The sequence below is a fragment of the Eptatretus burgeri genome, chromosome 5 (genome assembly GCF_056783735.1).
Source record: "Eptatretus burgeri isolate ZD-2024b chromosome 5, Ebu_testis_v1, whole genome shotgun sequence".
NCBI classification, from domain to species: Eukaryota; Metazoa; Chordata; class Myxini; order Myxiniformes; family Myxinidae; genus Eptatretus; species Eptatretus burgeri.
In genome coordinates, this window is record NC_140965.1 from 66,480,840 (window position 1) to 66,494,414 (window position 13,575).

A 13,575-nucleotide genomic window follows, 5' to 3' on the forward strand; every position below is an offset into this window, starting at 1 on the left:
CGCTGGAACAGCAGTTGTGGATCAACTGGTACAGCAATGGTTTCATTGCCTGCAGAGACCACCTTCTGACCCATTATTTTGGCGGTGTCTGCCTTCTTAAATGAATACTCGAACATATTCTGGCCAGACATCTTCTGTAGAATAGCTGAACCAACTTCTTCTGCTTTATGGGGGTTTGCTGAACTATGTGCGATGACTCCAGTTGCAATGTTTCTGAGGTTGTCTGACTGGACAAGGTGACTTGGCGGCTCTGGCTCCTCCCGAAACTTTCGTTTTAACGAAAACTGTATAGATTTCTTGTTGCAAAAGTGTAGTCTGCATTCAGAGTGGAACTTCTGCCCCACCATCACGTTGATGGCAACTCCTCTTGATTTTGCAGCTTCCCTCACTATGGGCACCCTTCTCGGTCAAATTAAACATTTGTCGGCCATCATCAAGCTGTTTCTCGCACATGGCACACTTTGTGTCTGTCATCCATGGTGTCGAGGTCGCCCTGTGGATGGAAAATTAGTTTTTAGAATATTGTCAAAGCTATGCTAAATTCCACGAAAATCAGTCAAGTAGTTTACCTAATGCTATGCGCATACATACGACGTCTAATACCCCACACAAACAATCTGAACCAAACACCATATACACAGTACACTCTACAGCAGTCACTACACAAAGCATGCAAAATGAAATCAGTCATGCCCACAGTGTAAAAATAGCCGCATAAATCTGATGTATTGTACAGATACACTCATGATCACCTGAACAAAGAGTCACCTGGCCGTTGAGTCCATTTACCTAAGGTGAAATGTGCTGGTGTAGGTTACCCTGATTGGGGGGGGGGGTTGTTGTATTGCATAGTTTATTTGTCAATCCCGATGTATACTATATGATAAGGGAAAATAAACTCTTTTGAATTTGTTTGACACCTATGACATCATATATGATGCCTATAACGTCATTTCTGACATATATGACATCATATACAAATTTTGAAGACATATTTGGATTTCTTGGGGTCACTTTCCTATCTGCTAATAATACATTTATGGGGTCTAAAACGCACTGTTTAGGAGATATCAACCCCCCCCCCCAAGTGCTTAATGGCGGCCATTTTGAATTTATGCAAATTAGGGCACTTCCGGTGGTCCTATTTTGTCCTATTTTATATTGGGACATTCAGAGTGACCCCCTGAACAAGATCCAGCAATAAAAAAAACTATTGCAATTTGTTTCAGGTTCAGCCATTCTGGGGCTAAATCTACTGGACTAAAACATTTATTATCTTTATAAGGAGTATGGGGAGAAAGGTGGACAGGATGTGGAATGGACAAACCAAGCGAGTGAACAGACATGAGCAGGGAGAAGGGAACATGGAGCTTAAGTAGAATGAAATAAAATAAATAATCCGAACCCCTCGAGGCACCGCAGAAACCTTGCATGGGCCCATATCGTTGGAAGTTTTTGCTGCAAGGTATCAACTTTTGTATCAACTGCAAGCTCAGGTAAGAGCCTGGTCAGACACTGAAGGCAACCAAGGTCATCCACTATATCCATCTCCAGCCATCTCAACTTTGTCTTGCCAGTGTACTTAGATATACCTTGACGGTAAAGTGAGGTCGCTGTGACGACCCCTAATGGGAGCAGCCGAAAGAAGAAGAAGAAGAAGAAGTTACAATCCTGGACGGGTCGCTACTCCAACACAAGATACTCGACACACCGACAGTTCGTAATGGTCCTTTTAAAGAGCATGGTGCTTTTCTGGTGCCTTTTTGTTGCCGCAAGTCCTCACCTGGCCCCGCCTGCTAACGAGAGGGTTTTATACATACAACGTTATCCCTAGCTATACTGTCTATAAATTACCTACTCTGGCTCCTCAGCATCATGTGCAACAAGACAACTTTGACATTTTCCCTGTTTACAAGAGTAAATCTACGCTATGCGAATCGCATGGACCATAGTATACATACTACATTCTAACTATGGACCCCTTCCACTTAATAATATTCCTCAATATCTATGTCTGTCTGCAAAGCACCATTGTGACACTTTATAGTTTGGTCATGAATTGAACCCAGATTATACATCTCAAATGTGTGTGCGTGTGTGTGTTTTATAATAAAACAAACTTCTTTTTTTTTTTATTCACGCGTGACTTTGATGAGGGGTCTTGCAAATGGTTTAGGGTGATGCAGGAGTCCCCTTTCATTAATTTCAGTCGTCCACCACCAGTTTGCATTTGAGTGGCAAAACTGCTAAACTTTGAACTCTCCCAACCCCCAACCTTTAACCTCCCTGTATGTGCAACACATTACCACCCGCACCCTCCCATTAGGTTTATTTCCTCCAAACCCCATTGTCCTTTACATTAAGAAACAAACAGGAGAACTGTGATGTTTCATTATGGAATAGCAACTCTGGCTGACAAATATAGGTGGAAAGCATTACAAGGACAAGGATTAAATGATATTCATGGTGTTGGATTAATGGTTAGGGTGGTAGGCTTGGGATCCAAGGATCCTGAGTTCAAATCCCACTCAGCCGTTGAATTAATACCATGTGGGGTTGATTCTGCCTGTCATCCTTCCGAGGTCGGTAAAAATGAGTGCCAGCTTGCTGGTATCCTGTGTCGGAGTGGTGACCCATCCAGGATTGTGCCCAATAGCCAAGGATGCCACTGAGACAGCACCAATGCTCTGCACAGAGTATGGTCCCAATGGATGGATGGATTAAATGATTGGGTTTACACGAGGACCTCACACCTTACAGGGGGATGAAACACAACCAGCTCAATCTCTGAGCAACAATGGTTAGACTGACATGAAACTTCACAAAACCATTCCGTGACTTCTGTACTTATTCTTACTTTTACTTTTCATTTTTTTTTGATCCTGAGCCTTTTCTGTCTTTCTACCCTAAGCACCGCAGTGTCACCATGGTGCTTGGGCAGCTGTATCGGCATGCATTGCTTCGTGTGGCACCTTCACGTTTATTCTGTCGACGATTGACCGGAGGGCAACCTCGGGCAGAAGCCTCAGCCATGAATTTTGTACATGGGCGAAAGGATTTACCTCCCAGGTCTTCTAGCACCGAGCTTTATGATTTGCTGAACCCTGCCACTGGTGAGCATTTCTCATGTTGCATCCACATTTCAGGCCACTGTACCAAGTAAACATTTTGTTGACTAGTCATAGAACTTGTTTGCTTATTATTGGGATTGGAGGTTGAGTCTTACAGTTGCCAAAGTGACCAAATTCCATCCTGACAGGTGAAACTCTGTGCCGTTTCCCAATGACAAGCCGTGAGGAAACGGGTCACGTGATCAAGACTGCCGTGGATGCCTTTCCAGCGTGGGCCTCGGTTCCGGCCACTGAGAGGGGACTTGTCCTGCGCCGAGCAGCAGCACTCATCCGAGTAGGTAGTCACACTCTTCTGCCGATTTATTCCATTATCTTACTCTATGTGATGCTCTTTTCTTATTGCTGACAGCTCTTGCTCAAATTGCCATTTTGTATTCTTTACCAAATAAAACCTTTATCCTTTATGAGCTGCAATCTTTTATTGGAGTTTGCTTATGAAGATTTGGGATCCAACCAAGGTTCATGTTAGCAATTGTCCTGAGTCATTGTCAGTGACCCCTTGAATGTCAATGTTGTCCTCGTAAAGTTTGTTTCCTTGCTGTGTCTTCAATCTCAAATGTTGTTTCAAGGAACGTCGAGAGGAGTTGGCGGTGCTGGAGGCCAAGGACACAGGAAAGCCAATCTACGAAGCTCGTATAGACATGGACTCGGGCTGGCAGTGCCTCGACTTCTTCGCAAGCATGACCCAAACCATGTCAGGTCTGCTAGTTTGATGCAACCATATTTCCGGCATTACGTTTGATGTTATGTACGTTGGAATTGGGGAATGTGTGGGTGGACTCTAGTGTCAAGGGTGGAAAGGGATCACCACACCAGCTTTTGTCTACATTATGGGTACCCAGGTAGAACCTTGGTGTTTGTGCTTTCAGGCCAGCATATTCCATTGGGTACTCAGGCGTTTGTTTACACACGCCGGGAGCCGCTGGGGGTGTGTGCTGGCATCGGGGCATGGAACTTCCCTTTTCAAGGAGCCTGCTGGAAAAGTGCCCCTGCCCTTGCTTGTGGTAATTTTTATGAAAACATTCCTAAAAATAGTGTAATCACATTTACACACAACTCGCAGGACGATTGCTTCTTATGGTTAAGCTCAGACAACACCACTGATGTACATGTGTAGAGAGAAACGAGATCAGCACATACATGGTTTGTTGAAGTTCCCCAAAGTTGCTCAGAGTACTTGGGATCATGTTGGTCCCTGCAGGTAACACAATGGTGTTCAAACCCTCCCCACTTGCCCCACTTACGACGGTGTGCTTGGCTGAGCTCTACCTTGAAGCCGGCCTGCCACCTGGGGCCTTCTGCGTGGTACAAGGGTCTGTGGAGACGGGTGAAGCGCTGTGCAACCATCCGGCGGTCGCGAAGGTCTCTTGCACGGGAAGTGTGAATACTGGTGTTCAGGTGAGAGGACTGCAGAGCTGAAAAGTTACCATGAACCACATTCCTCATCTCAACACAGAAGTATTATTTTGTCGCCCTTTATGCTGCCTTGAGAGATATTGATATGATGAAGAACTTGTTTGAAATTGGAACATCTGCAAATGTGTTGTCCTTGGAGGCAATATCAGCGGTATCTCTTATAGGACAACATATTCATTGCTGTGCTGCTGAAATGCATTGCTCTCGATATTCCATTCCCAGCTATGCTAATCATGAATTTGCTGCTGTGCACCTTTATTGTGAATTGTTTAGAGCAGCGTTGTCAAGATGGGGTCCATGGCCTCGTTATTGACCGTGTGCAAAGCAAGTTCAACATGATGTATTTTTTATGTATACAGTATATGTGTATGAAGTTTTGGTCCTTGGAAGAGTTAGAACAGAACAAGCTGGAAAGTGGGAAATGCACCATTAGAATGACAGAGAAAGGGGGTGGCAGGAGAGGGAAGGAAAATGCAGGGTCTGTGAACAAGGTCAAGCACAAGGGGTTGGAAAACCAGGGTGAAAGAATCGTCGTCATCATTATTATGTCTAGACCTCATTCTACACATGTCCCACAAGTGTCGGTTCAGCCAAAGTAGTTTATTGATTCGGGTTACAATCCTGGACGGGTCGCTACTCCAACACAAGATACTCGACCGAGTGTGCAGGAATTTTGAGTTTGTTCAGGTTGTCAGTGATTCGTGCCTACATCTCACAACAGACACCGTGGGATCTTTGAAGTCCACCAACTAATGCTGGCAGACAGGACGCCCAGTGTGACGTCCATCCAAGGGACGACACACACACACATTGATGAATCGCCCTGCCTGTGAAACAGCAATTTGTAGCTGGGTCGAGATTCAAACCCAGGCAAGACAGCTTAGAAGCGAGTGTGCATTCCCGCCATCCTGCCAGCACAATCAATATACTTGTACATATACACAACACACACACCAATAATAACTATTTACTTTTTAATGTCGTGCATTATGTTCCGATAAGTGGATCTAAGAATATCTTTCTTCGTCGGACATTATCCCCTTTCTGGCTCCCGAGATTTGGTGGTCATGTGAAGTGGCTCACAAGTACAAAAAGGTTGAAAGCACTTGGTGTTGAAATTTTGGTTCAGGGATTACTAGAAATAAAGTATCTTTGTACATATTACAGCACTGTGCCTTTTCTTTATCAAAGACTATGGCATGCAAAGTTCAGCTAATACATGAGACACCTGGTGATCCTTGACCCAAACTAATGCTGACAGTATACCGTGTAGGTGCTAAAACAGGTGGCAGAAGGCCTAAAGCCGGTAACGCTGGAGCTTGGCGGAAAGTCTCCACTTGTGATCTTCGCAGACTGCGATGTTGAAAACTCTATCAACGGGGCATTGATGGCAAACTTCCTGAGTCAAGGACAGGTGGGTTTTGGAGGTAATGACTATGTTGCATTTTATTTTATTTTTGTGAGATTGTGAGAGGAAGAGGGTGGCGGTGGCATACACTTAATTGAAAGAGCTGGTGTGGCTGATTGGTAATGCAGGTTTGCAGCAATGCTACCCGAGTGTTTGTGGAGCGTCCATTGCTGGACACATTTCTGGAGAGGATCGAGAAGCGGGTGCGGGCGATTGTCCCAGGAGACCCCTTGCGTGAGGAGACACGTATGGGAGCGCTAATCAGTGCAGAGCACTTGAACCGCGTCCTTCAATATGTGGAGGGTGCGCGTGTCGAGGTTGGCAGATAAACAGTAAAACGTGAATGAACATGTTTTGCATTTAATCATTAAAAATATAAACATGTATTGTTGAATCCAGGGGAGGGGGTGGGGGAGGTGATCCACAAACTACGTATTACTTCGAGCAGTAAAAAGCTTATTGTTGGCTTAATGGTTGAGGTGGCTGGCTTAACATCTTAGGATCTTGAGTTGGAGCCCCTGCCGTGCCTTTGAAATAACACCAGGTAGGGTTGACTCGGCCTGTCGTCCTTCCGAGGTCGGTAAAATGCAGTACCAGCTGACTGGTAACGGGCACTGCATCAGCAGCACAGCCGCGCTCCAGAAATGATGAAACCAGCAGCCACAGGCTGCATTCGAAACAACAATAACAGAGCCATAAAAAGATTAATCTTAGCTTTCTGTACTCCAGCTACCACCTTCTTTTCCCTCAGTGCTATGGAAATGTACAAACACTTGTGTTTAAGAGAAACCAAACTCGAAATCTCAAGAATCAAAAACTACTTCATGTGACCATGGTGAATATTTTTGCTTTTTTTCTACACAAGGTCAGGGATCGTGTAAGAGCTACAATACTGAATTGATCGTGATGTAACGGAACAAAAGGAATAGGAGAGAGAGATGGGTGGTGGGAGGGGAAACCATGAGCAGGGTTGAGGGACAGAATAGAGGGAGACTTGGACAAATAATGGGTGTGGGGAGGAATGAGGGGTAGGAAAGGATGCATGGGGTATTATGGGGTTACAAAAAAACATGGTTATGGATTGGCGATGATCAGCTGTCTTGAAGACTTGGAGGGAAGAAAGAGAGCAGTGATCCTGGATTTAGGTAGTTTTGCCAGTTGGGAGTTGATGGTGGACTGTCGTGTGGACCCTGCAGAAACCTGGGGGGGGGGGAGAGAAACAAAGTACAGAAAGAGCGGATGGTGCCACACCAGAAATGAGGCGGTAGAAGACAGAAAGACCACCAAACTGTCTGTGATAGGCCCATGGACTCAGCTTCATCACGGGAGATTCCAATCATTTTGAAAGCCTTGGTTTCCATAATGTCAAGCTGAGAAAGGTATGAGGCAGGGGACCCAGCCCGTAGGGGAGAGTAGTATTCCATCAAGCTGCAAATGGAAGCCTTATCGTAGGATAGGAAGTTAGGTGTGCCAAGGAATAACTTTTTACAGCGCGTGCGCTGTATACAATTGCACCGAGTGAAATGTCCCCGGTGTCTACCACGTCTCCGGTGTCCCCTGTCCCCCCCCCCACGTGCCTCAAGACAGCCAATGACTGCTGTCCGGTAGATGTAGTGCGTAACCTCGACGGAAATAGCAAGAATTGACAGAAATACCTGAGTATTTCAATGGAAATTTGTGAAACTAATGTGTTTTATATATGTGAAAACCATTTAATTAATTGCTTGACGGTAAAAAACCAAGAAACGCTCCCCTCTCATGTACGAACGAACGAAAGACGTCATTTCCGCCCACCATCGCATTTCGCGCCGAAAGATGTCATTTCCGCCCACCATCGCATTTCGCGCCGAAAGATGTCATTTCCGCCCACCATCGCATTTCGCGCCGAAAGATGTCATTTCCGCCCACCATCGCATTTCGCGCCGAAAGATGTCATTTCCGCCCACCATCGCATTTCGCGCCGGTCGCCGAATGCTGAAAGCTAAGTTCTTCTTATGCTATCATTCTTTTGCGGCCTCCTGCCACGCTGTATCGAATGATTTCATTCCTTCTGTAATATAATAAAGGTGCTTATCACAATAATAACAAGATTTTTACATTTCAAATATTAAGTACGCTTTTTAATTGTTTTTCAACTGAAAAAGCATAAATTGCATATTTTAACATTTGTGTACTCATTTGCTTCACCACACGCGCTGTATTGAAGGATTTCACTTGTTATGACTGACGTTGCACAGACGGCAGCTGGCTTTGGAAGCCAACTTTAAAATGTTGCTTGCCCAAGAAAGATCATGGCCAAAAGTGAGACCCAGTAATATGACTGAAGTGATAACTTCCTCAAGAGGATTGTTAAGAATGTATATTGGGGGGAGGGGAGGGAGGTGGAGGAGTGTTTGCGATCCTTTTGAGGGGGAAGAGAGGATAAAGGAAGAGAGAGAGATAGTGAGTGTGAGATTTGTCAGGATTGAAAGACATACTCCAAGTGTTTGACCAGCTTGTGATTATTTTCAAGGTCTGAAGAGAGGGAAGAGGCTACAGCCTGCCTGTCTGAAGGATGAGGGATGTCATGGCAGAGGGTAGAGTCATCAGGAAAGAGATAAAGAGGGTTTTCCAGAGAGTCAGAGAGATCATTGATGAAGATCAGGAATAGGATGGTGGCCCAGAACACTGCCTTGAAGGACTCCATCTCAATGAGAGGAGATGAAAAGATTATGTTGAAAGCTGGACATTGGCTACGAGAGGAGAGGAGGAAGTTTTTTTTGAATCCTTGTCTGAGAAAATGAGAAAGGAAATTATTTAATCTTCTGGTCTTTATGTGTGGCTGTCTCTGCCTTGCCTTTGTGGATCCCTGATTGGCTGTACAATTTGTTATTGCAAAATAATTTTTCACTTTGTGGTGTGGAATTTATTTATTTATTTTTATTTTCTTCCCTGAGCCTCACTTCTCAAAGGCCAGCAGGTGCAACACATGACAATAACTCCATAACTGATTCTGTGCATAAAACTTTCACCATTCGATGTGTGCTGTCATCTCGAATAAGGGATGCACCACATAAAGCTTCATCGGGCTTTCCCCCAATAAGGCTTGTTCAAAGACTCTCACGGAGAACTTTTGCAGCTATGAATGGCGCTCTTGATGATGTGGGTCCTGTAATCCTGCTATTCGTTGAACACCGTCATTACGTGTACATTTTCTGCCAGGGTGCCAGAGTGGTGTGTGGTGGAGAACGGTTTGTACCCAAGGAGCACAGTTTGCAAGGAGGTTTCTACATGACTCCATGCATACTCGGTAACTATCCTATCATATTTATATCCTATAACAAGATTATTTGGCAATCTGCACACTGAGCACGCCACCTCCCCCCCCCCCCCCCACGCACACACCTTTCTCTCCATTTTTTTTTTAAACTCCAATTATTAGCTCTACACCGAGAGAACACCCTACCATGGTGAGTAAAAAGACACACTACAAATCACCCTTTTGTGCTGTTCATTCCATCGTTCAGTTTTATGTTCATTGTCTGGTTAGTGTATTGTCGTCGTTAATGCTGTGCTACTGTGTTCCTGACGTGCAGCCAACTGTCGAGACGAGATGCGAGTGGTACGGGAGGAGGTTTTCGGTCCAGTCATGAGTGTCTTGTCCTTTGATACTGAAGATGAAGTTGTATGCAGAGCAAACTCCTCTTCGTTTGGACTTTCTTCCGGTGTCTTCACCAGGTAGAAGTCTTCACTTCTGTTTTCTCTGCTGATATGCTTGTTTGTTATCTGCTTCGCTCATTTGTCCATTTGGAGTGGTGAACCCGGAAGAAGTCGATGACTTGTGTGTGGATATGTAAAGGCAGCAATAACAACAAACTACACTGGTTTTTAAGCACTAAAAGCTCAAAGGTTCACCCAGCAGAGGAAAATAAATAAATACACAAACCTCTTTTTGGGATGAGGAAGAAAAAAAAAACTCTGATATTCCAGAAGTGGCTCCTACAAACCGATTTAAAAAATAATGTTGATCTTGTAAAACCACATGTTGTGCAGACCGATACCGATACGTCTGAAAATAAAAATATTTACCAATCTGGGAATGTTTAGGGAAAGTAGTCTGACAGAGTGGTGCAGAGTTTGCACATCTGATCTCCATCTCTGCTTGCAGGGACCTTTCCAGGGCTCACCGTGTCGCGGCTGCTCTGCAGGCCGGCTCATGCTATATCAACAACTTCAACATCTTTCCCATGGAGATGCCTGTTGGTGGCTACAAGATGTCTGGTGAGGGCCGCTCCGTGGTACGTTTATAGGTTACCGTCCGATTGTGGCCACACATCCAAGAGTGACCGTCCCTTTGCATCTGTGTGTTGGATAGGCCTGGGTAGAGAGAATGGTGCTGCGACAATTGAACACTACTCGCAACTCAAGTCGGTGTATGTGGAGTTGGGAGACGTTGAGTCCACTTTGTGAACTACAACGGATGCCGTTGGAGACATTTTTATGGACAAATGATTTGTGAGAACCGATAAAGCAGTCTGCACATTGCCTCACCTGCTGCTAAACAATGGGTTTTCCGAGCTTCTCTCCCATCTCGTGAGGGCCTGTCGAACCAAGCATTCGATTAATTTGTATTAAATGTTGTTATCATTGTTCTGTTGTGCATTTTATCTTTTTTTTTAACAAGTTGCTCTGTGATTCTTCGACACTTGAAATAAAAATTCAGCGAGATCCAGTAATGCCGCAAATCCAGGCCATGTTTTGCAGCCTGCCACTTGTGCTCGTTAAACCCCAACCTGTTGGTTTTAAAAACCCTTTTCACACCAGTTGAATGAAAGTGCATAGGTGGTCCAAGGAAGGGACCAAGGACTTTTCACCAATTTGCTGACTGCTCTTATGAGTTAGTGTCACATTGTTTTAAATGATTTATGCACATAACAAAAGGTACATTTTGAACTTTCATGCATTCCTTATCCTTATTACTAGTAGGGGCGGGCCCGTATGTGCAGTCTCTCTCTCTCTCTGTCTCTCTGTCTCTCTGTCTCTCTCTCTCTCTCTCTCTGTCTCTCTGTCTCTCTGTCTCTCTGTCTCTCTGTCTCTCTGTCTCTCTGTCTCTCTCTGTCTCTCTCTGTCTCTCTCTGTCTCTCTCTGTCTCTCTCTGTCTCTCTCTGTCTCTCTCTGTCTCTCTCTGTCTCTCTCTGTCTCTCTCTGTCTCTCTCTGTCTCTCTCTGTCTCTCTCTGTCTCTCCTCAAAAAGGCACATCCGCGGGTCCCCAGCAATATTCCTGGCAAGTTTCAATCGTGCAAAAGAAATAATAAATAAACATTAATTGTGATGTCATAGCCCCGTGTCTTGTCATTGGTCGACAGATAAATGGGCGTAACTTGGGAACCGCTCGTCCGATCGATATCAAACCTCAAAAAGGCACATCCGCGGGTCCCCGGCAATATTCCTGGCAAGTTTTTCAATGACATCGGACCGGCGGTCGTCGAGAAACGGCGGTGACAGAGAGACAGACAGACAGAGACACAGACAGACAGACAGACACACACACAGATTGCTGGAATTATAGATAGATAATTCACAGCCTAGTGTGTGTTTGTGTGTTTGTCTTGCTACTCCTTCTACAGTTCTGGGCCGATTACATCCATACTTGCTACATAGGATCAACATGACCCCAATTAATGTACAGGGATGTTTTTTTTTTTCTTTGCCTTTGGTCTTGGGGAGTGAAGGGAGGAGGACACAAATTCTCAATGTAAATATGTATTATGTAGCTCTGCGTCCAAGTGGAAGAAGGTATTGCAATTCCCCACCCTTTACAGTGCAGTATTTCTGTCCCCAATTTTTCCAGTGCAGTGAGGTGTTTTGAATTGCACGTTTGCATAAGGATAATAATATAACCACCCCCACCCCCCTGGCTGCTCCCGTTTGTGAGCAGGTGCTTCCGGTATGTTTAATTAGTGTTATTTAACAGTACTTGCTATTGTTTCTATTCAGTCTGAAGAAAACATCTGAATGGGACTTTGCCTTGCACAACTTTCTTTGAATTTAATACCAGGCAAGTAATATGCTTACATATTTTCCATTAATGAAAAGTTTTTTATATATATAATATACACTGACTGGCTGATGAGGCCAGATTGTATTTAGCGCCAACAAGTGCCATCTGCCACAAGAACACTGTGTTAAGGCGCTGTCACACCTTGACGTTTTAGCCAGCAATGGCAACGTATAATAATGTATGTAAAACGGCGTACGCTGAAGTTTTGAGGTTTTTTTTTTTTAAGTTTTGGTCGTATGCATAACATATTAGTAACGGGCACAGAACGTTTCGTTGTGTTATAGATAACTTATACCAACGAATGCTTAGCCTGTTGTCGGCGTTCACAACCTATGCCCAACGATAGTTTAACTTAGGCATAGCGCGCTGCACGTATCGCCGACGAACTCGTGGTGTTCTCTGTTAAAAACCTGCCGCACACAGATTTAAATCATAACCGCCTGAAAATTGGAAGTGTCAACATTGCAGTCACACCTTGAAGATTTAGCCAGCGTATGCCGACCTATGAAAAATGTGTGTAAAACGCTGGCACGCGTCGAATACAGTATGGGTAAGTTGTGTATACGTTAGGAGTTCGCTGTCATATTCCGTGGTACGTCTTGACCAGTGTTTCTCAACCAGGGTTCCCCGGAACCCTACGGTTCCGCAAGAGGTCGCTAGGGGTTCTGTGAGAAACAGTAATAAATAGGCTAATGTATTTTTGAGTAGTTTTTGTTTGATTTAATATTCGTAATTTTACTATACACGTACGGCATATTGTTGGAAACTCCTTGGTTATTATAATAGAGGCTTCAACCTCTTATATTATTTACAAGTATAACAACCATAGGGAATGTATTTAATGATGTCTATATGGCGCCAGTGTGAAACCGCCCTCACTGGTTAGTGGACGGCCTGTACGCGGCGGATTCTTGTATCATTGAGTGACTGACTCAAGTACGGGACGCATGCACGGTGTCCATCTATCTTCTCTGTGCTTCCTAGCGTGAAGTCTCTCTCAAGGTTAGTTCTTCAGCTTTATTTGTTTAAGTTTTGTTGATCAAGTTACATGAGGTGTGTTTTTTTTTTTTAATTTAAAAAAGATTTATTTTTTTTTGTGAATTAAAACCTCGGTGTGAAGTCTCATAAACGAGCAGTATTTTTTTTTTTCCATTGCCAATAATTTGACAAAAAAGGGGTCATTTTTTTTCCTTAAACCAGGTATCCGAAAAAATATATTATATTGTTGCGGATTCGCGCCCGCCGGCGTGCTGACGGCCACGTAACTCGAATCGCGGCACGTCGCCCACCGGACGGACAATCCAGTCGTGACCCTCTCGGACTAACGCCGGGAACCAGTCACGGGTGGACCTTTCGGTCTCACCGCGATCGAGCCAATCAGCCCCCGCGTGGGATAGGGTTGCTCGCCAAATTCGACCTACCTAAGTACCCACGCGGAGGGTAGACCGGGCGATCGCACCTCGCCACAGGTCGACTTCGGACATGGGCCACTGAAGCAACCCGTTCCGTACTATCGGGATAACCGAGCGGTGTTATCGTCGACCTCGACGGTTCGATTAATTGTCGGGCGTATTCAGCCC

General features: G+C 44.7%; 1 protein-coding gene across 7 annotated transcripts in view; it reads left to right on the forward strand.

The window, feature by feature from the left end:
• Positions 1-11,273, forward strand: part of ALDH9A1 (aldehyde dehydrogenase 9 family member A1) — a 40,146-nt gene extending 28,873 nt beyond the window's left edge. For 4 of the 7 annotated variants that reach the window (XM_085882191.1, XM_085882189.1, XM_085882192.1 and 1 more), the window contains 11 exons: positions 2,912-3,113; positions 3,260-3,405; positions 3,701-3,830; positions 4,001-4,135; positions 4,333-4,529; positions 5,821-5,961; positions 6,084-6,272; positions 9,157-9,244; positions 9,531-9,672; positions 10,103-10,215; positions 10,310-11,273. In XM_085882191.1, the coding sequence (XP_085738317.1) occupies positions 2,927-3,113; positions 3,260-3,405; positions 3,701-3,830; positions 4,001-4,135; positions 4,333-4,529; positions 5,821-5,961; positions 6,084-6,272; positions 9,157-9,244; positions 9,531-9,672; positions 10,103-10,215; positions 10,310-10,404 (1,563 nt within the window). In that variant the 5' untranslated portion in view covers positions 2,912-2,926 and the 3' untranslated portion in view covers positions 10,405-11,273. Of the gene's footprint in view, positions 1-1,246; positions 2,801-2,911; positions 3,114-3,259; positions 3,406-3,700; positions 3,831-4,000; positions 4,136-4,332; positions 4,530-5,820; positions 5,962-6,083; positions 6,273-9,156; positions 9,245-9,530; positions 9,673-10,102; positions 10,216-10,309 lie in introns of those variants that run through there. The other 3 variants (XM_085882190.1, XM_085882194.1, XM_085882195.1) reach the window with 3 other exon arrangements.
• The last annotated feature ends 2,302 nt before the right edge of the window (positions 11,274-13,575 follow it).